The 22511-nt window shown below is 39.0% G+C and overlaps 1 protein-coding gene across 1 annotated transcript in view; it reads right to left on the minus strand.

Moving 5' to 3' along the window:
* STAC (SH3 and cysteine rich domain) overlaps positions 1-22274 on the minus strand; it is a 72620-nt gene extending 50346 nt beyond the window's left edge. Inside the window, exons 1-2 of the mRNA XM_030943998.1 lie at positions 22193-22274; positions 21502-21639 (exon numbers count right to left, since the gene is read on the minus strand). Of these exons, the coding sequence (XP_030799858.1) occupies positions 21502-21618 (117 nt within the window). The 5' untranslated portion in view covers positions 21619-21639; positions 22193-22274. The remainder of the gene's footprint in view (positions 1-21501; positions 21640-22192) is intronic.
* Between the last annotated feature and the right edge of the window lie 237 nt (positions 22275-22511).

Consider the following 22511-nt stretch of genomic DNA (forward strand, 5'->3'; position numbering starts at 1 on the left):
CAGCTGAAGCCTAAGCCACGGACTGACTGAGCCTAAAACTCACTGTAAACTGCACCTTTAGAATGTGACATCTTCTCTTTTCCTCTTGGATGTTAAGTTACTAGCTCCTGAAGTCACTGAGGTTAGTCAGTTTTGAGATTACTTCATCTCCCCAGTGACAGCCAGGAACTCAACAATAATTCACCTCCTTGCTCCTGAAACATTTCTCACTGAAGTCAGACCTAATTAGTGTAGCAAAACACAGAGAATTACAACACCACAAGGTGACTGAAATGGCATCCGTTATTGATTTGCCATCCATTTCTACAGTGCCACATGAAGCTAATTAAATTTCAAAATGCTGTTCCTGCCAGAGAAGGAAACCTAAGCTGTGCAATACAGTATTTGTTTTATCATGAAACAACAGTCCTGCTAGTTTGGATAATGAATGCAGTACATTTTAAGAAGCTTTGCATTTACTATCCTTATCCCATTCTCCTGTGCACAGCCATTTACCAGTTGAGGGATCTACCAGCAGCTTTTCCTCCCCCAAGCAGAGAAGTCAAGTTTTCAAAAAAAGAATAGTCCAGCATTAAGGCTATACCTGCCCAAACTTATGGATAAACACTAAAGGGCATGAAACTGTGTGTTTTCTGTGCATTCCCTCCCAGAATGTTCAGAGGACACATACCCAAGAGTGAGTTGAGCAAGTTACCTTCACATATTTGGGAGGCACCTCTGCAGCTCTGCAAGCTGCTAGCCCTTTCTGAAACTCACTGAGAACCATCCTGGCTACCTGTGGTTAAATAATTCCCAGACAAGATGGGCATCCCTTTCATTAGCCAAAATACAGATTTCATGCCCATTTGCATTCAGACTGGAAGACACCTGCATGTGTGGCTTCCATTGCATACCTAAAACACCAGTGGAAGTCTGGGACTATTACATCCCAAATAGGTTCTATGTGTGGAGAAGCGACTTGGAGAAAATTAAGAATATTGGCAAAATTTAGCATTTTGCACAGCTAATTACACACTTCTACTGTTAAGAATACCTCTCAGATCAGCAGGTTTTATGCCCTTCATGCATAGGAGAGAATATACAGGGCCACAGAAGATTGGCATCAGGTTTTAAGATCAGATCCAACTTTCCTTTCTCATATTAGGCTCATGAGAGAATTTGAAATAGGGCAATGGTATGTGATTGTTTACTTAGGAAAAGTTGGCCCAAGCAAGGGCAAGGGCTGGTTGTTATACATATTGTATAAACTATAAAACCATAAAAGCTTAAGTAATTATTAGACTGCACTTGAGTAAGCATCACTTCCCTTACTTTAATATCACCATCTCCTCATTTTGAAATTTGCTGTGGATTATCCCAATTCTTTTATTGCCAGATTTCAAATGTAATTAAATGCAGGTATGTAATATATGTCTGGTTTGGGTCTGCTGTAAACTGAGTTAAAGCACTTGTGATGCCAAAGCTGCTCTAACATTCCCCTGAGGTGGGAATCAAATCTTTCAATAGAGAGGAACGTATGCAAATTTTAATATTTACACTTTATTTCTGCAGAGTGAATGAGTCCAAAGTTAAACCTTATGAAGACACATTACAAAACTTTGTGAAAAAGCCCTGCAGCTGGGTTTGTTCTACACTCAATAATTCAACTCTTCGATGAAAAATCATGTATTGAGACTGAAACAACCCTTAAACCAAGCACAAGAAGGCTTTAAGAAACATATTTGAAATAAATCTCCTAAGACTTTCACATTTTCTCCATTGTGAGCAAGGCTGCAATTTAGCTTTCATTTAAATAAAAATAACATTCCCAAAAGTACAGGAGATTTCTAGACTTGTGGTAGCATCACGAGGCTTCACAATGTTGACCCTTCAGAAACATGAGCCCTTGATATTAAAGCCAGGATGTTCCTGTGGTTTGAAATTAGAGTAAGGGAAAAATCTTTGTTTCTAGTTAAAAGCTTTTTATCAGTCACACAGATTCACAGTGACTGCACATACTAACCCCACAGGCAAGGTAGAGATAAGTGCAATAGCTCAACCTCAGAGCTTGATTAACCTTTATTTTCCCTGTATCTTGCAGCACATCTCAATTTTCCTCCAAGTCACTGAATGTTCAAGCTTCAAGGGATCAGGAAGCTCTGTTATCAGCACTCCTCCATTCCTAATTCCCCTATACTACAACCCTTTAGCTGCTGTAAGCAGAAAACAGAAGGCTGTAAAAGAACAGCTATTCAAATTCATTGCTAGCGTTATCTACGTGCCACTGCTTTTGCTGTGAATGGGAATTGCACCTGCCCTCACCAGGACTTTATTTGATGCGATTGTTGGAAGCACCCAATGCTTTTCTACAATTTGCATTGAAGAAATTCCCATGAAAATTGGAATGATGTGATTTGAGCTGTTTCACAATCTCTAGCTTTGCAATTACAAAGATATGCATCCACCCCGCAGAGTACTTTATTCGGGCTCCTAAGTGCTCCCTGATATCTAGGAACAATTTTCCCCTTGATTCTCCAGCTTGCCTACATTAGCACTTAGCTCAGTAGAAGAGGCTGGGAAGGATGAAGCAGGGGCTGCTGAGCACCCACCGTGCACACATCAGGTGATTTCCCAACAGGTTTGGTCTTGTTGCCCTCTCAGTCACTGCCAGCCATCCCTGCCAGCAGCAGAGGCTCCTGGGCAATGTGGGGCCTATGGGGAGATTGTTTGTACATTTCCACTCTTAATTATTTTCCAGGAGAAATTAATAAATGAGTCCCACTTATCAACCCGAAATCACTGACTCACCATATAACCAAGCCCTTATTCTCAGACATCAGCTGTTTGCTATATTGCTACTGGACTAGCAATAAATAAAAAAAATTTGCTTGCTGTTCTCTATGCCTTTCTTTATACTGGTGTAACAGTATCATTAGAACCACTACAAGTAATTCAGGGTATTAACAGAGCTGGAATGAGCCATCAAGCCAGCTTGAATCCTGCAAGCCTTATAAGATGTAGCTATTTTGTTTAGTATGCAGACTAAAAATGCTCTGTCAACAGATTTCACTTTGCTGTGAGATAAATATCCACCTTCTGTAAGGAACCATTTTTTCTTCCTTGCAGCTTCTTAGAGCAAATTTCCAAATTATTTGACTCTCATATTGGTTTAAAAGAAGAACTTCAACACACATGGTTCAGATGATGTTGTGTAGATTTGCTAGAGACAATGTCAGGTACAGGGGCTATTACCAAAAGGGACTCAGACCAAAAGTGTTTCAAATAAGGGAGAGAACAAAGCCTTGATGAATGGCATCTCCTCTACTGAGTACAGTCCATTTTTTGGGTCAAGGAACATTCAAGTATTAGCAACTCTCAGGACATACTTCAGTTGTTTACTTGCATTGTTGAAGGACTGGATGTTACCAGGGTGTAAGCTACCCTGGCGGCATTTCTGGGCTCCAGCTAGCTGTGCTGATCTAGAGCCAACAGGGAACCAGCTCAAATGAGAGTGCTTACTTTTTGTGAGCAGAAAGGCTAATGATTTTCTTCTTAAAACTAAGAGACAAAAAAGCAAGTGATTTTTGAGGACAGACAAGAGTGGATTTTTTACAGATTTTGAGTTGAAAATGCTCTGCCTTGACATTTTAATGAGCAAAAATAAGATTATAACATGCCTAAAGGCAGTATGCAATTTCATAAACAATATGTGTGTTTGCCTGCTGATGAGAGGAGTACCATGTCTTATAACATTAACAAGATAAAAGGATATTTCTAATACTTAAGGGGTTGTATTGTTTTTTGGCAAAGCACACATGATAAAACTTGTAAGCAGAGCTGATTTCTTTTCTACCATCTTCTTTCTAAATAATAAATAGTCAAAGTACTCTGCTAGTACAATTAGCTAAACTGACTTCAATTGCAGATGATTTATACAGTCTGAGAATCTGGCCCTATCATGCAGATGTGTTTGCTCTACCCAGCTCTCTTGGAAGCTGTATCCTTTTAATCCACTACAGACAAAGAGGGAGTGTTCATTATTGCAGAATCTGCTACGTATAATATTTGTGTATTTTCCCAAACAGATTGCTTAGCTGTTGTTAGAACAAATATGTTTGTTGGTGTTGTAAAAAGTAAATAATTCAATCTTTCTGCTTGAATATTGTATTGAAATAGTCAAAGAGGAGCCATTTTTCATAATACCTACCAATAATATTATTAGTGATTCATTATTAGTGTACCTTCAGCTACTCTATTTGGCTCTTGCAGCTCTGATCATGGTCCTCAGATTCTCCTTCCTGTCTTATATTATTTTTTAAATCTACTCACGGATTCTCAGACCTATTTAGAATATAAACCTTTCTAGGCAGGGTTCTTTCTATGATTTTTTTTCACACATAGAGTCCTAAACTACAATGAAATGCTCTGATTGGCATGACAGAGCATAGCAGCAAAAATCCTTGAAAGAGCCTCAGGGTTTGAAAGCATGAAATCTGAAGGGATGCCCTGGTGTCACTACCCTCACAAATGTCTGCGTGAATCCCATGTCCTCAGCCCTCTCCTGATGTAATATATCCTTGTCAGCTTTGCATTTGCATCCCTAGTTAGCAGACCTCTGAATTATCCAGAGATCATCCTGCACATGTAGCCAAACAGGCACTTTGCTTAGCAGAGCTGTTCATTCTCTGTGACTCTGGTTTGGTTTAAACCAAGCTAAAAATTCACCTGGTTTTCAACAATTGCTCCTGTACTTGGTTTGAACTTATCCCACATTTTAATGTGTGTTGTCTTACTAACTCTTCAAGGAACCAGGATCGGCAAATATGTGAGGTAAACGTGAGATAAAGAACATGACATTTTAAGGCCTGAAAATATGAAAAGTCTCCTGTGTGATCTGAATTCCTTTATATATCTTCAAAACTCAGCATCACATATGACAGAATAAAGTAATGCAGTCCAGTGAGCAATAGATTTGAGGAAACACAATTTATTAAGTGTATCAATTGACATCAAATCTCAGGGAAATCCTTTTCTCTCTCTATTATGTTCAGAACTGTCTACTTAGTCCTAAGACATAAAAAGGGTAGACACCCTATTAGATTGTCTGTAATTGTGACTTACCCTGAGCTCACATTACCTTCCCTACTAAATTATATTTTCATTGTAACTTCAACAAATTCACAGTCATTTAAAAAGTTTAAAATAGTTTATAAAAAGGAGGAAACATATGCAAAATAAATACTTGTATGAATGAAAATGAAGAAAAATGCAAGGCTTTTTTTAATAAAAAACTGAGTAAAATCCACACCCAAACTCTTGAATTTTATATCTAACATAATTTTTGCTTTGATGTTTTTGAACAGCTCTATTTTGATGTATTCCTTTGATTTCTTTTAACCAAACTGTATTACATAGAGTAATCTAGAAAGAAAGGAGTGCATATTACATTATCTTAATGAGGTCTAGTGTCTATCAGTATTTCTTCAAACTTCCTAACAGGTTTGCTTCAAGTTTATTTTTTGTGGGGAAAATAACCCCACAAAAATAACCCTCAACCATGGTTTGCATTCAGCCTGCTTCTAGCAGAGAATCTTTCTCAAATTTGCAGTATGTCAAGATAACAAGTCACAGTATCTTTCAGAGAATCTGTGCTGTAGCTTTCCAAAGTTTGTAATCCAATTGACAAAAATCAGATTATCAGTCCCCAAAAAAGATCTCCTGAGCTCACTGATCATCAGTTCTCCCTTCTTTGTCAACATGTGCATAAAGCAAAACACTTTGCAAATCAAACTAAAGAACATTTCAGTCATTATCAAATATCAGGGTTGCAAAATATTTTGTCTCTTTGATCTCCCCTGCTGCCTCACCTAACAAAAGACAGGCTGCTTCTCTCAGGAGCAAAGACTACTAATCCTGTAGCTATATGCAGGATTCTATTCTCCCTGCTGCTAAATAACTGTTTCCACATAGGTGGCAACAGCTGCAGGACACCCTTTATAATTCAGTTTACGAAAGGTGTCTGGGGCAGACTTTTATGTAGCTCCCTTTCATAGTCTGACAATAGAACTGTCTCAAATTTTTCCTCCTGAAACCAAAATAAAAGCTCATGAAGAAAGCAAGAGATGGTTAGGAATAGTCCTTCCATAAAAATAATAAAAAAATCAGCCTGTACTTTCAATTTCAAGAAAGGCAAGTGTTTACAACATCTTGTTTTGTACTTTGGGGTTCACCTCAGGCACCTGGTTGCTAAGCAGCCAGTCATCTCCATACTTTGTCTCTATCAGGATGTTGTTATCTCTTGCCTCTGGATGTAGAAGGCATTTGGACTGTTATCTCTGAGGTCCCTTCTGGGAATCCCATATTTTGCATCTCTTTTTGGACAGCTTTTTTCCATTTCAGCTTCTAAATGGAACATTTAGAACCCTTTGGTAACTCCTGATTCAGTCATTTATTAATCTTTGCTGTGGCAGATGTGGCACAATGAAATTTGGAGATTAAAAGGATGGGTTTCAGAGTGATGTAAATCCTGGCAGCCCTGCTGAGGTGAAAGAAGCTACACTGGTAACTACCTGCTGAGAGTCTTCCAGATTGATAATAATAGGACCTGAGTTTTGTTTCTTTTCCTTCTCATGAATAATCTGGAACAAATGTGATTGTGAATGTAAGACTAATCATCCTTGACTGTATCTCATGTCTGTACCTCTATGAAATGTGCATTTTCCCTGCTGATCTTCTGTCTCAGTATGACATCCTTGGACCTCAAAAAAAAAAAAAAACCAACCCCAAAACACAACAGTTCTACTAAAAAATGCTGGGCTACCTACAGCAATAGTTTCCACTAATATGTTTTATTGATTTTCTTTATTTTCTTTTATTTTTGTTAACAGAGATGTTTTATAATACTTTAAATAGTAGTTTATCTCTTGAAGCAAATATGGAAATACATCTTGCAGAGACGCTGATACTAACTAAGGGCAAATTAACATGAACACCACAACCCACGCACTGAATTATCGCATTTGTGTCATCTTAAAACAAAAAAGAAGTCTGAGACCTGCTGGGAATGGTTACAGTTAATACTCTGTCAGTGTTTCCACTCTTACTTCTGGGGCTCAAAACTTACACTGTTAAAATTGCTTTGCAATGAAAACATCGAAGTACTCAGCTCTACGACAAAATAATTGTCACTGGGCCAAATCCTAAAGGTCTTTGCTTACTGCTAACTCCCACTGACTTCAGTGAGCATGTATCCTCAGTAAAGGCTCAGGGTTTGGATGGGTTATTGGAGGTTTTTTGTTATTTGTATGTTTTGAAATAAAAATATATTTTTTAAGGTTTTATACTGCATTTTATACTTTAAAATAAAGGATTTCTGCAGGCAGCATGAAAAAACACTTGGCCATCTTTGACATTCTGTCACTTGGCTGACTTTGTCTGGCTTTTCAATTCCATCTTCTTTTTCTTAAACTACTCTTTCTAAACTGTGCTGCTCCACAACCAATTATAGCTAGATCCAGGTGGGTGACATTATGCTTCTGCTTCTCCTGTCCTTCCTGGACAATTGTATCAATTAATACTTTGTGTGAATATATTCTGTCCAGTTCTTGCCTAGCTACTGTGCTTTGAGATGATATTATTTTGTTTTTCAGTCAAAGAAAGAGCTAGAACATGTGAAATGCAAGAATTTGGGTGCTGTATGGCCTATTGGCTTAAAAGAAGCCCACAGGCCAGTATTTTGTCATACATGATCCCACAGATTTCTTCACTCCTTTCTTTGCTGCCTGTTCACAAACAGGGATTCAGATCCAAATTTTACAAATTGTTTTCATGTTTCCATTTCAAACACAACTCCATGAGAGATGGCATAGGACCTTATATCTTACAGAATATTAGCAGTGTTTGTTGGTTCCCTTACAATTTCTTTTTCATGGTTCCCTTCCTCTTTTTGGGCATAGTTTTGCAATCTGGTACCAAATTTGCTGCCTTCTGTCTTCCTTTTGCCCCTCCTGAAGACTAACAACGTCTCATTGTGTGAATGCTGCTTTGTCAGCCAGGGCATTTGGCCACCCTGGCAGAGCTGGTTCAGACACCACAAATCTGACAGGATCCCTATGGTCCTGGTGCACATTGCTGCCCTGGAACCACTCTGGCATGAAGTCCTGGATCTGGGGACAGAGCTGATAACACACAAGGAGCAAAGCTAGTCAATCCTCTGGGTTTCTCCATGGGCACCCACAGGGTCTCCTTCATCTTGTATTTTCAGTTCTTAAGTCCTATAGCAGCTACCACATACATAACAGATGCCACGTCAACTAAAATTTTTTCTACCTTGATAATATTTTCCTTGTCATTTGTTCTGCATCCAGTTATCTTACTGTCCACCATGACAAAAATATGTTTATTTTCAGATCCAGTACAGATCTGATGCATGTCCTGTTAAAGCTCTTCTCAAAGTGCAACTTACAGTATGCATTTATTCCTTTAAACAAATCTACTCTAGTAGCTCTCTAATATTCAAAAAGCATTTCCAAAATTTTTTTGGGGAAAATTATGCTTGTAGTACCAGTTTCCACTGAATCTTTTACTGCTACAGAAAGTTTCTAACTCTGTCTTTTGTCTTTTTGTTATGACTTTTTAGTCATGCCAAGCAAAAACTGCATTGAATGTCCTACATAAAGAATAGGCCAATTCTCCACATGGAAAATCTGTTTAACTTGGTGCTGATATTGTCATGCAGATGACACACAGTTACTTGGCATTTCATGGAGACATTTGAAGGCCTAAACACTGCTTCAAGAAGTTGACAATGTAAACACGTATATTTGGAGATGTTAATTAGCAGGAGTTGTTAAGTATGAGATTTATGATCTATCTTTGACTCCTTTTGCCTCAGGCTAATCCATTTCTTTTATATTTTTTCCTAAACCTCCAAGCTGCTGAATATATCTTCAGCCAGCTACTGTTTCAAGATCAACCCTGCAAAACAAAACCATTTTATTTTTATCCTCACCAGCTGCACAATTTTCCTTCTCAAATTACCTCTATCAAAATTTCAAGATTATAATGACTGAGCTGTAAAAATGTGGTTTCATCCTGAGATAGCTGGTTTTGTGTAAAAAGATGGTTACATACAGGATACCATATGTAGAAAATTAGAGAATATAACTCTTTCTGAAGTGCTAAATTTTTTTTCTATTAAGACTTTTTTTGTTAAGTTCCTCAAAACTCTCTAAATTTTTAACTGTTGCTAATGAAATCCTGCACAAAAACATCTAATAATTGTAATAATGTTTTTGAAAAAAAGTTTGAAATACTGTCACGATGTTGTGTTCATCTAATAAATAAAGCTTCATAATTTTGGTGTTGCAAGAGAAAAGAGCTGTTGTCATTGACATAAGTTATCAATTGTTTAATTTAATAAGAGTCACTGCTTTGATAGGAAAGTCGGGGATCTTAAAACTGTGAAGCCTTGTCTGACAAAAATACTATCGGTGACTTCAAGAGGAGCAGCATATTGCATGGGGCTGCATGAGGGATTCAGACAGGCAGGAAAGCAGGAACATAGAAACAAGAAGAAAGGAAAGTCGAGTTAATAGAAAGAGTTTTAAAGAATGTGAATATGAATCCTATGAAAGTGGGGAGTTCTTCCATGAAAAGATTCCCTTTGCCGCATCTATTCTACTGCTAGAGTAGGTGCAATTCTTGAATTCTTGATATTAGCTGAGTAACACTGACTTATAAGGCATGTGAAATATTACAGCAGAAATACAGTTACTGTCTACTGCTGAACTAAAGAGCAAGTGCAGTGCTAAATTCTAAGATTTATATCAATTTTCTCCCATCAGTTGCTTTTTTTTATATGCAGCAGAGGCTATGTGTGGGACTGTACTGGAGAGATATTAACTCATGGAAAGGAGATTTTTCTTTTTCTACCAGCAGCTGGTAGTAAAGACAAAATGACATTACCTCTATTGCTACTTTGAGAATATTGTATTTATTACAGTGTGTTCCCTACAATGCCAGAAAAAAAAAAATAGGCTAGCTTTCTCATCTTGTTTAAAAAAGAACAGATGCTTTTTTGTCTGTACTGAGTGGCTACTTCTTAAGGCCAACATCTAGTCATAGATGCATTCTCCTCTGAGGAAAATCACTCTATTCAGATTTTTTCATTTAAGGTTTGAATGTCATTTTTTTGGACCTTTATGAAATGTTTTTAATTTTTCTACATTCTAGCAGGATTCTAGGTAGGTCTATTACAGCTGTTGGCATTCATGTTAGCTTTGATAATCTCTAAGGAAGATATCCAGAGCATTTTTCTTGGATGCCAGGCAGGTACTGCTAAAAAAGCCAGTGCTGTTGAAGGGCAGAATTGCAGCCTGAAGACGTCTGTGGGAACTTAAGCTTCTGGGGAAAGCAGGAGCTCAAAAGATTTTTCAGCAGCAGTGCACTTGAAAAGACCTGTTTTGAGTAGCACTGGTCCTCAGTTACCTACCCCAATAGGAGGGGAAAAGATGGGGAAGCTAGGAAGAGGGCTTTATTTCTTCTCCATAAGGAATGTTTTGGATTACCTCATTGTTCAGGTTTTAAATGTGTGTATAGTTTCCTGCATAGACATATAAAGACACGATGAGGTTACATCAAGGGATAAATAGGTATCCACACACAAGGAACAGGCCATGTAAAATCATAATATGTGAAGAAGTTAGATGCAACTGAAGATATTCCTCTGTGAATAATGCAAGTACAGCTTGTGTATGGGTGAAAGGGAAAGTACAAACTGTGGGGTTTGCTTTTTTTCCAAGAGTACTTATGGCCTGAGCATCAGCATCCACGCAGTGCTTATGAAAGGTCCTTTTCCCTAACAGCAGAACCACCGTCCATTTTCTTAACAGAAATATCTAAACTTGGCTAAGCCTGGAAACATGGAAGTTTTTCCTGTAAAGACTCATGTATCAGAGAGCCTGGTCATGGTTTAAAGCATTAGTGTGAGAATAGGAACAGAGAAGGAAGAAAGAATCATTGAAAGGCAGAGTATGAGTGGGTGAGGTAGCACAAAAGTTAACTGGATCTTTAATGGTCAGGAGGATGAAATCCATTTGTCATTATAACCAGCTCCAGGAGGTAGATCTAACTGCTGTGAACCTGCCAAAGACTCCTGCGTGCCCATACTTCATGAAACTGGTACATGATGCATCTTGTGGCTACAGTTTAACAGCAGCACTTCAAGCTCTGAAGCCTGGATAGGCTCACGCTTTTCTCTCTTTTTCTCATAGGTGCATAACTTTCCATTATAGGACTGTCTGCAAACAGCAGTTTTGCTTAGCAAAAATTTTCAACGTTTGACTGGTTTTGTTCCGCATTGGCATTAAAAAAACAACCAACTGCAGCTTTTCAGAATGTCTTTGAGAGACCTGCGGGCAGGAGAGGGGAAAGTCAGACAGACTAGCCATGCAGGGGGACAGACAGCTGACCAGTCTTTGTAGGCAAGGTTCAAGACCTCACTCTGACAGAATCTCAGTGGTGCTCACCTCACTTAAATTTGAGCTTTTAACTCAGCTGTAGCTGCCTACTCTGGTCAATGGAATAAAGGTTTCTGCTCAGAGAGGCTAATTTAGATCACACAAAGCAGGCTCTTCCTCTAAGTCACCTTTGATAAAACAGTTTTGGTCTGTGTTCCATTTATAACAGAGGAGGACTGAACTACTAACTTACCTGCCTGTAGTTGGTCTCTAATTACAGGTGAGGCTGTACAATGTAACCTGGGATGCATTTTTTCCCCCTCCTCTTTTGTCTGGAAATTTCACTTGCAATCAGGGAAAGCACCTTAGCAAAAGTTTACACAATTAAGAAACTGAATAAATCCTCAGGACCAGGTGTTTTGACATTGAAAAATAATCAGTAAGTGCCTTTTTTTTTAAAGCACTCCAGAAGCATGCATTTCACTGGAATGCTCATTATCAGAAATATTTGGCAAATCATTACAAGTCACCTTATGTTTATTTGTAAATTATTCCTTAATTAGATAATTTAAATTAAAAGATGTTGTGTGAACATAAGTGAGAAATTATCTAATACCACTTATAAATAATATGAATAAGTACACTAAGAGATACAACAAAAATTTTACATGCCAGGTCTTTGAGTTGACTAATACTAGCTGATAAGAGTATGTGCATTTTAAAAATGGATTTGAGCCTGAAACCTCTAAATAACTGGATTCTCAATTTAACTGTGCAGCAGTCAGGGACACTGACAAGTTTACCATGCTGAATGTTTTGTTTACTTGTGAGCATAGAGATGCCCAGTCCAGGGCTGTTTCTCACTGTATGCACAAAGGCAAGAGAGGCTGGGTTAGGACTTTTAGACTCTCATTTCAGTCACAAGATATTTTGATTTTGGGAACCACAGAATTTAAACTGGCAGGGAAAACACTGGCAAAACAATGACAAATAGTACACCTATATAAGTGACAGTTTAGAAGGTGACTTGTTTGCATTGTGCCAGAAATCTGACCCTTCCCTTGGTTGACAAAAGCTGATGTCTCCCTTCACTATGAATGAGCAATTTTTGCAAAAAAAAAAAAAAAAAAAAAAAAAAAAAAAAAAAAAAAGAAGAAAAAGAAGCTGAATACTGAGGTAGTGGGCATTTGTCTGTAAGACCATATTTAACAGTATTTGCTATATCAATCTGTCAGGTTGACTTTGCCCTCTCACCTGTAGCTGTGCCTCCAAAGCATACATTTCTTTGTCTTACTCTGCTGAATAAGTGAGAAAAAAAATTCTAAATGCAGATTTTAATAGCTCTGTGAGTACCAGTTTATAGTAATTTTTCTCCTTTCTTAGTTAAGCCTAATCATCAGTTACTGTAGGTCAGCTTCATTTTCCTTTTCTGTTCAGAATACTAGACTGCTAAAATGATCTTTATTAATAAAGCAATGCATGTGTGGCATTTTAATAAAGCTTTTAAATGGCACTCAGAGATGGAGCATATTATGTCTACAAAAAAAGAAAAGCATTAAAATTGTTGCTGTTACTTGCCTAAAGGACTGCAATTCCATATTGAACTTGCAGCCTCCTGTGGCTGGGAAATACCTCTGTCTCACAATTATTCATGCTATGGTATTTTTAACACCACTGCAGACCCTAAACAGTAACACTTTCATTTGATAGTACTTAGCAAACTACTTTCATCAGTTAAAAACTGGTCAGCTAAGAAATGCTGACCTGTCAGGGAGAAAAATGTCCATGAGCCTCTAGTAATGTGAGACTACAGACATGAAACTCATTTTATTTTAATAAATAAGAAGATGGGCAAGCCATTTGTCACATTTAACTGCTGATGTCAGAGACACAAGAAATCTGTTTTTCAGACATCCATTGTAAATATATTTTATAGGGTTCCTGAGTTAAATTCCCTGACAAGAATTTACTCTCTCAATTGGTCTACTGAGTCAATGGGAGTTTCCTCCAACAGAGGCAAATGTCAAAGGAAAACAAATTCAAATTATTTCAGTCACTCACAGATAGATTTCTCATTTTCACAGCTGGTTCTCTTTGCTAATGAACAGGCAAGGTTTGGTTATGCTTCAGCACTTTCCTGGGAAGTGCTTATTTAACACTGAATGACTGCTTGCCTATGCAACTGGAAGTTGTGCAGGACTGAGTACTGTGTTAAGAATATTCAACTCATGCTCATCTCTGAAAGCCTCATCCTCTGCCTGACAAACATGAGTATAAATTTATCAAATATGCAATCTCATACGCATCAGGAGTATGCAGCAATGGGTCCTAGGCAGTGGGCGAAATCCTTGTCCTACAAAGAATTACAGTTTTCTATCAAGTGGTTACGGCTTACTTGCATTTAAATTAAATAAAGTGCACAGGAAAAATGAACCTCTAAGCCATGTTTTGGATTTCAAAAATCCAAAACTGATGTGCTCCATAACCGTGAAGAAATTTCAGGCCTTCAGCACTCTCAGCTACTTAGAGGCATATTTTAGACCATATCACTCTTTGGAGTGTGACAAAGAAGGACCCAAACTTTTAACAGCAGAGCTGTCTTGAATGTGCTTGGATGTGTAAGAGACATATAATTTCCCCAAAGCTGTTACTACTAATACTAATGCTATGAAATGGAGATAAATGAAAAGACTCTGTGGATGTGTGCTCTTGGAAAATTGCATTAAAATAGTTATCTCAAAAAGGAAATTTGGACTAAAAAAAGTCTACAAAGAAGGTGGGGGAGGGAACAAAAGAAACAAAAAAAGTAAAAAAAAAGCTGTGGAAATAAAACTGGACCTTTCAAGCAGAGTTGCTTAGGCCAAAATACATTAATTGTCAAGAAAAGCCGAGTCCTTTGGAAATGTATTTTAGGAGATGTCAATGAACAGCTTTGGGCTAGGGAAAGAAAAAGAAGAAAAAGGCTGTGGTACAGTAAGGACTGTAAGGATAAAAGGCTGGTTTGGACCTTCAGCAAGTGCTTCAGCTTGCCTTCTTCCCAGAACCATGATCCCAGGAAAAAACAACTGGAACAATAGGAAAGAGATTACAGAAATTTATGGCACAGCATTAAAAAAGCAATTCAATGTGTCTGTTGAGGTGAAAGGGAGAAAAGAAACTAGTTAAGCTCTGTTATTAAATTTTACTTTGAAAGTCTAGAAACAAGTTTCCTTAATATGCTTTATCAAAGTGAAATGGAGGTCTCTGTTGAGAGGGAGGAAATGTGATCACAGCAAATACAGATTTGTAGATCTGACCTCAACAGAATTTGACAAAACCAAATCAAAATGAAACAATAAAAAAAAGAAATCTTCCTAGACCAGTTGTAATGAACAAGATGAACAATTTTCTAGACAATTTTCTAGAAAATGTACTAGGTCAAAGGTAGACTGTGTCTACTTGGATTTCATTTAAAGTATTGAATATGTTGCTGAAAGGGAATCTATTAGCCAAGACAAAAAAGGAGGAAAGTTGTAAATAAGTTTTATGGAAAGTTCAGTGGGACATGGATACTATTGAAATGAGAGGTTGAGGGCTAGTCATTGGTGGAGTTCTTCAAAGAACAGCACTGACATAGTTTTAGGGTCAATATTGCTCTCTCTACTTTTATAACTGGATTTTTTGCAAAGATTATGCAGGTCATAAGGCCATTTCCCTCTGGCACTGTTGAGGAATACATTAAGCACAGACAGCTCTGTGTGTGCAGCTGCAGACTGAGCTCTGGGTGGCAGGACCCCAGGCAAGACTGTGAACTGATGACCCTTTGCATAACAAAGGGTATGGGAACCTGTGGCACAGCCTGCTGACCGGACGCTGAGAGACTCGGCAGGAGCTGAGGACTCCAGGCTTTCCCAGGCTTACCTGTAAAAGGTGTAAACCCCCAGGGCTTCCTTGGTTTGGGGTCCCACCTTGGAGGCAACCACCTCCAGCTGTTATTTTGCTATTGCACCGTGATTAAATTTTTTTAAGGATCGAAACATCTGAGAATGGGCTATGGGAAATCTGAGGTCAGGTGGGTAAGGAAACCTGGTGTGACTGTGTGAGTGTGGGATGTGAAGCTGGGAAGAGGCCTTGGTCCCAGCTTAGGTGGTCCGAGAGGGACTGTGCCAGAGTGGCTCCCGGATGGTCAGATAGGGAAGCTTCTTTAACATGAGGTGGGAAGCATCATCACATATGGGGAGGCCTTGATCTCGAGGGGTGGAGTCAGAGAAATGTGATGAAGTTCAGCCCTGGAAATGCAAACTTCTGTGCCTGAAACCTGATTCAAACCACTGCAGATGAGGAGGGACAAATGTATCCTGCCTGGATCCCTGGGAAATTCCAGACAAATAGAATGGAGACCTCTGGTTCAGCAAGGAGTGACTAGGAGACACAAAGTTTAGAAGCAAGGTTTCTGGGAATTAATGATACTGTACAAGCTCTCATAGAGGATACCATGCACAAACTCAGTCACTCTTTTTCAAGAAAGATTATTCAATACTGAAATGGGGGCGCTGCTCTGCTACCAGAATGAGATGAAGAATGGAGAGTTTATTTTATGTCAGCCCAGATTATTTAGTATAAAAAATTAAAGGTTGGTAAGAGATATGAAAGTCTATTATGTGATGCAAACCTGCACCAAGAATGGAAAGGAGATATTTAAACTAAAGTAATATTATTAAAATTACAATGCCACACAAGCTGGCAAAAAATAAATGTATACTGGAATTAGAAGAGGATGAAGCATAGAGGATATCCCTTAGCCATTATTAGACCATACAGGTGTTGGCAGAGTAGTTTAAAAGTAGTGGTAAAAGCTGAATTCAACAGAATTACTTTATGAAGAAGAATACAGTGTAAGAGACTGGACAGTGGACTGAACTCTCTTTCAGCTGTGTAAATAGTTTGTTTTGTTTCAGTGAAAATTTGCATAATTTTAAAAATCCATTTTTTTTTTTTACCACACCAGATTTCAGTCAAGTCATTTTTAGTTGTAGAAATGTAATAGATGTCTTCTCCATTTTGACACCATTGAAAATGTGAATAGAAGAAACTGATCACATTTATATTTTGTCTTAGATATCTCAAAGTGCCTAGAAACTTATCTGACATATATATCAAAGTAAAAACAATACCAGAGAGTTTCAATCAGAACAAGAATAAGAAACAAAAGTCAAAATAAGTGTAAACACAAGAATGAGTCTGCTGAGGAGACATTGATAGGTTAGAGTATTACTTTCCTACTTTAATGAAACTTTCTTTACATAATTTGTTGCAAAACACGCAAAACCACTTCAACTAATTTCTGTCCATTAGTCTTACCTTCACAGCATGTACTCACCATTTGACACAGAGGCATGGAAGTAACACTGAGAAGGAAAACTGTTCTTTCTTCTCCTTTCATGGGATGTTTTAAAGCTGTTTGGTATCCCTTTGAAGACTAGAGCACCAGTTTACATGCTGGGTATTTATCACTGGTGTGGAGGGTGAAACACTAACTGCACAGCATACTCCCTGCCCTTTTAAAATATTGATGAGTAACCATCTATGCAACCTCATAAAGTATTAACTCTTTAAGTGAGGAAGATCTCTGCTTAACAGCATAGCACAAGTTCTATGTGATTTAAATGCCACACAACTCAAAGAGTTTCAATCTGTTTATGTTAGTTCCATATCCAATATTAACACCTGGTTTTGAACCTCAAGTAAGCAGTATTGCTGTATTGATCCAGTCGGACAGGTATATAAGTTCAGTCTTTGTGATCGATGTGGGGATATTCAGAAATGAAGCTCACATCTTGAACTTCAATGCTTAATCATTTTATTGGCTTCCTACTATTTTCAGCTTCCATTTTATGTACTGCTTATCAGGTTAGCTCATGTTGGAACAACATTGCACCTCCTGAATTGCCATATCTGAATTTGAAGATAATGGTCTGCATTTCCCTGAATATTGCCCACTAGGTAGTCAGTGTGTGAAAATCTCAGACTGAGGCTGACTCATTTATTTTTTAAAATACATACTACAGATACCATATATATTTGGAGATCTAATGTATCTTTTTTCTTCAATTTTTTTAGCTGCTCAAATTACCAAGCTGACCTGAGTGTGAGCAATTTCTTTAACCCATGAATTTGTGGTTCAGAGGAAAATTTTGAATCCTTCCAAACATGTGTGATTACAGTGCAACACAATTATGGCTGTTTTTCAGCAAATAAAGTAGACAGAAATGGGAAAACTGGGGGGGGTGGGGGGAAATTGGTCTTCAGAGAAATCCATCAGTATTTTCAAATAAGTAACTTTTACATGAGAGATTGGCTGCAATGGTAGGGGCAGAAAGCCTGAAAGACTTTTAACATATTGACATGGAACTCTAATAGCTTGAAGATCAGCAGTGTTAATCTACCCTAGTGGCACTAGCTCAAACATTGTAGATGCTCAGGTGTCCCCTAAAACTTAAAAACGCTAAAGGAATTTTCAAAGATAACCCTATTTCCTAGGAATACCCCAGCCATTGCTCACAGAAGAGTGATAACAACTTGAATCATACCAAAAGAAATGAGCAGAGATGGGTTCTTTCCTCTTCATACACAAATGTCAGTAAGATAAAACAAGAACAAAGTTAACAGAATTATGTGCCAGCTACACCAAAACACAAAGAACTCATGTGTAAGATTCCTTTCTTTGGACACACATTTATTCAAATTTTAGTTTTCTTTACGAAATTCCAAGGTACATTTAGATGGAATACATCAGAAATAAGATCTCTACTTCCACTAGATTTCTGCTTATATTGCTAAGTTAGTGGTTAAATAAATATGCAATATGTCTTTAACTGCTACCACCCAGGAGAAATTTTCCCTCACGATTCATTAACTAATGACTTCCTCCCTTGCTGAGTTGTAAATTTACAAAAGACTTTGGCAAACTAGTAATTTGCTCTCTTGGAAACCAGATGTAAATGTCCCAAACAGGTGGGAGCCATAACTACAACTACATGAATGTAAGAAATTTAGCAATTGCATGTATTTGTGTGGTACCTTCCTAAAGTCATTCTCCTGGTAAACTTTAAAGTATCCACTCAAGTCATACTGAGCTGTGACATAAATGTTTTCAAGAGCCAATAAATCAGTTTAATAAATTAAATATTAGCTTTGCAAGATTCTTAGCCACTCAGGCTCTAGGGTTTTCAGCACAGTAGCAGTACATACAGTACCACAGGATGGTTCTTTCAACAACCAGGGTGTGTTCACCTGCAGCGATGCTCCTAATCCACAGGAAAAGGTGGTGGGAGGATTTAGCATGTGTTTAAGAGTGAGCTGCTTTCCTGCAACAGAGGTGTGTGACTAACACGAGAGTCATCATTCCAAATTTCAGCTACTTGGAAGAAGCCTGAAGTTCTGCCTCTCAAACTCAGCTCTAGTCAGAAGTTGAAGTACCTGCTCTCTGTCATCATCTAACTACACTCTGGAGGGTGAGAGATAAAACTCATTTCTGGACTTTAATATGAGCAGGGATTATGTGCCACCAATGTCTATGATTACACTGGACTGGAAGGAAGCTTGCAGCTATTAGTTCTACATCAATTTTTTCAAAATTGCTTTTCTGCTGAAGCGTTTTCAAAGGCATTTTGAAGGCTGCTATTATCCATGTTGGTTCTGTTTGTATATTTGGAGTCATAATAGGTGGAGAATTTTGCCAGAGAAAAAAAAAAGTCAAGTCTCAAGTGTTTTGCCACAGAAAAAAGTTGTTGTGGGCTAATTAGATACTGCACAAACAGTTTTGCAGTGAATGCAGCAGAAATGAACTTGTTAACATGGACACAGAGAGTAGCTGAAGAAAGTTTAGTTTCCTGTGAATTACAGGATAGCTCCCTCAGCATGGGATACCACAAGATAAAAGCACTGACCTATGCTTCTGTCAGACTCTAGTTGCTGAAGTACCTTAGGAATTTTCTTAGAAAAATAAAAAAAAAAAACCCAAGCATAAACAATATCTTTGTGAAATCACAGATTTTTTCCATCCTCCGGTTTCCTTGGACCAGAAAAAGAAATCTTATTACCCCAGTGATCAGAAGTCTCTTTTGACTCTATCTATTGCAATGATAATACATCATATTATCTGATCATATTTGCAGCTCTAAAATGTGAATACACAGATTATTTGTTTACTAAGAATATCCAAGTAATGGCGTCAACTGCATGGTCATAGCTTTTGCCTATTCCAGTGGATTGATTCAAATGCTCAAAAAACTGAAAAAAAAATTGATTATGATAATGTTTTATTATAAACTAGTTTGTAGCCTATTTGTTCTCCTGCCAGATGTGCCCAATTCCTGTTGTCAACCTTGGAAGCACATGGGTGCACAAACAGCAAGAGGGAACCCTCTGAGCAGCTCTTCACTTTCTCCGAGCTTTGGATCCATGCCAGTCTGTTTTGGGAAGAGCATTCCGTGGCCCAGCGGGAGAGTCCCTCAAGCACCGTGTTTATCAAGTGGCACATGGAGCTCCTGAGCCATTCTGGCACAGGGTGAGGATCCCAGCTGGGATCATGGGGAGCACACAGCCCACCAGGCCCCATGCGCAGCCCACAACACTTGGGCAGCTGGTGCTGGCAGGGCAGTGAAGGCTGCAGGTACTTTTGGGACCTCACTAGGGGCAAAGCTTTCCACTGCCCATATAACACTTCAGTAATTCCAGAGAAGTGGACTCAGGGGGGTGGGATTTAGGTACCGTATCCTTTCAGAGCCCGGGCTTATACCAATAATCCATTTACTTTTCATTTTCCATGAACCAGGGAGACTCCAGTAGAGCTAAATGGGTATAGTGAATACTGCATGCTATTATTACTGGAAAAGCTCTTCTCTTTTAAAGAGGTTGTATCACACAGGGAATACCTCAGCTCTCCTCCTTGGAGTGCAGCTTCTAAATAAATATATAAAATAAAGAAGCCCAAAGCCCGCGCCAAAACTCTACCCACACAGACAGATAATTTGAACTCACTCTCCGGGAAGTGGAAAGCTGTAACTGCAGAATAATGTAGCAGTCTTTCTATATTAGACCCAGGCAGCCACTGCATTTAAACTCAGGCCAGCACGAGAGCTTCCCTGTCAGGCAGCTGTTTTGCTCACACATCCTGAGGCTTTACCCACCTGTAAGCTCCTAGTGACAAGAACCTGCCTATTTTCATAGTGTACACAGCATCACTATGAAGTTCACAGAAAGATCTGTCAGGTGCTATCATGGTATCAATCATAAGTAACAGAGGATCAGTGAAAGCATATTATCCAAGTCAGCTGCAAGGAACTTTCATTATATAAGGTTACTACATTACCTTTTGCCTCTCTGTCTTCCAAGTAACAGCCTGTCAGTCAGAAAAACTTTTCACATGCAGTTCAATTAAAAATTCAGAGGCCATGCCATTTGAGCTGAATGTTGATTTTCAGTAAGGTAAATTGAACCACATTGAAAAACTCACAAACAGAAAAAAGGCTGTGAAAACAAAAATCCTTTTCTGTGTGGTGTACATGCATTGTGATAAAGCTGTGACTTATCTCCTGTTTTAACAGACTCATTAAACAGTGAAAGTTCACCAATGAGTCTGCCAGAGAAGTAAAGTCAGGTGAAATACCCCAAGCCTCCAGACAAAATTATTTTCTTTGAACCTTTGAGGAAAATCAATTTTTCCAACAAAAACCCTTTAAGTGATCTGTTACTTGGTGTGAAAATAGCTAACAATGCCCATTGACAGCGATCCCCTCGCTGAGCCCGTCACTACCCCAGGATGCTACCGTAACAAGGAGAAGAGAGCACAGGCAAAAATCCACAAACCCAAACATGTCAGAAGGCAGGTATTTTCCCAGCTCAGACTCCTGAGGTGACAGGCAGAATTCAGAAGCAGGAGTGTTGGAGCAGGCACCGCAGTCAGAGGTGGCTCATTGCACTCTGCCGCTGATCCTGGCACAGGGCTCCAAAGGAAAATCAAAGCAATACATCTCTTTTCAAAACAAAGAAAGAAGGGAAAAAAATCTCATTCTCTGAGTACCTTTGATTCCTGGCTGGTAGTTGATGCTGGAGAGGGGGGCTGCTCCGTGCTCTCCACTTCATTCTCTTTCTCCACACTGTCCACGCTGACTTCAGTCGTGCTGCTCGGAGGAATCATTTTACCTCTAAAACACCGCTACTATCAGGGAAAAAAAAATCTACAGATGGTTCTTGCTTTTTTCATTTAGCGTCCTCTTTCTTCTCTGCTCTTCTAGAGCAAATGAACTCCGACCGCTTGGTTTCACTATATTTGCCAGACTAGAATTCTCTGGATTTTCTTTTTTTTTTTCCCCCTTCTCCTCCTCCCCCTTCCCCTCCTTCCTCCCTCCCCTTTCCTATGCGAGGGAGTAAGTTATCGATGGTTCTGTAGGTCAGTTGTGTGCCTGCTTTTCCCCGATACTCCTCCCTCCATAGGAAGCCTGGAGGTGTGGAGCAGCGTCGTGACCGCCAGCCCCACAATCAGAGGGGAGTGAGCTGAAGCAGCGAGCCCGAGCCACGCACACACAGACAGACACACAGACACACAGAGACACAGACACGCACAGCACTGGAGGGAGGAGCTGTGTTTCTAATGCTGTGAATAGCTTTGGAGGAGCGTGTGCTGTCATAGTAGGGAAAGAAAGTAACGCGTGCAGGCACATGCACACACGCACAGAGGCAGGCAGTGTATATGAGATTTGGAAGAATTTTACCTTTTAACAGACTGGTGAAGACAGAGTTGAAGGGTACCCTTATATTCTTTCATGTCTTTCACTGAAGAAAAAGAAGCCCAGCAAAAGGGTTCTAGAAAAAGAAGAGGAAAATGAATCATTTTCCTTGTCCCCGAGAAGATTATTTAAAATCCTTGCTATTCAGTGTCTCTAAGGCTCCCCCCTTGCCCACACCCCAAACTTGCTAGCAAATGACAAGACAGAGTCAGGGGAGAGTTACCTGTGGATCCACGTGTTCCTTGCTCCCCTCCCAGGCAGGGAAGCCCCGCTCTGAGGCATGCACACGCAATCTGGGTCATCT

Source organism: Camarhynchus parvulus, chromosome 2, assembly GCF_901933205.1.
Source record: "Camarhynchus parvulus chromosome 2, STF_HiC, whole genome shotgun sequence".
Taxonomy (NCBI): Eukaryota; Metazoa; Chordata; class Aves; order Passeriformes; family Thraupidae; genus Camarhynchus; species Camarhynchus parvulus.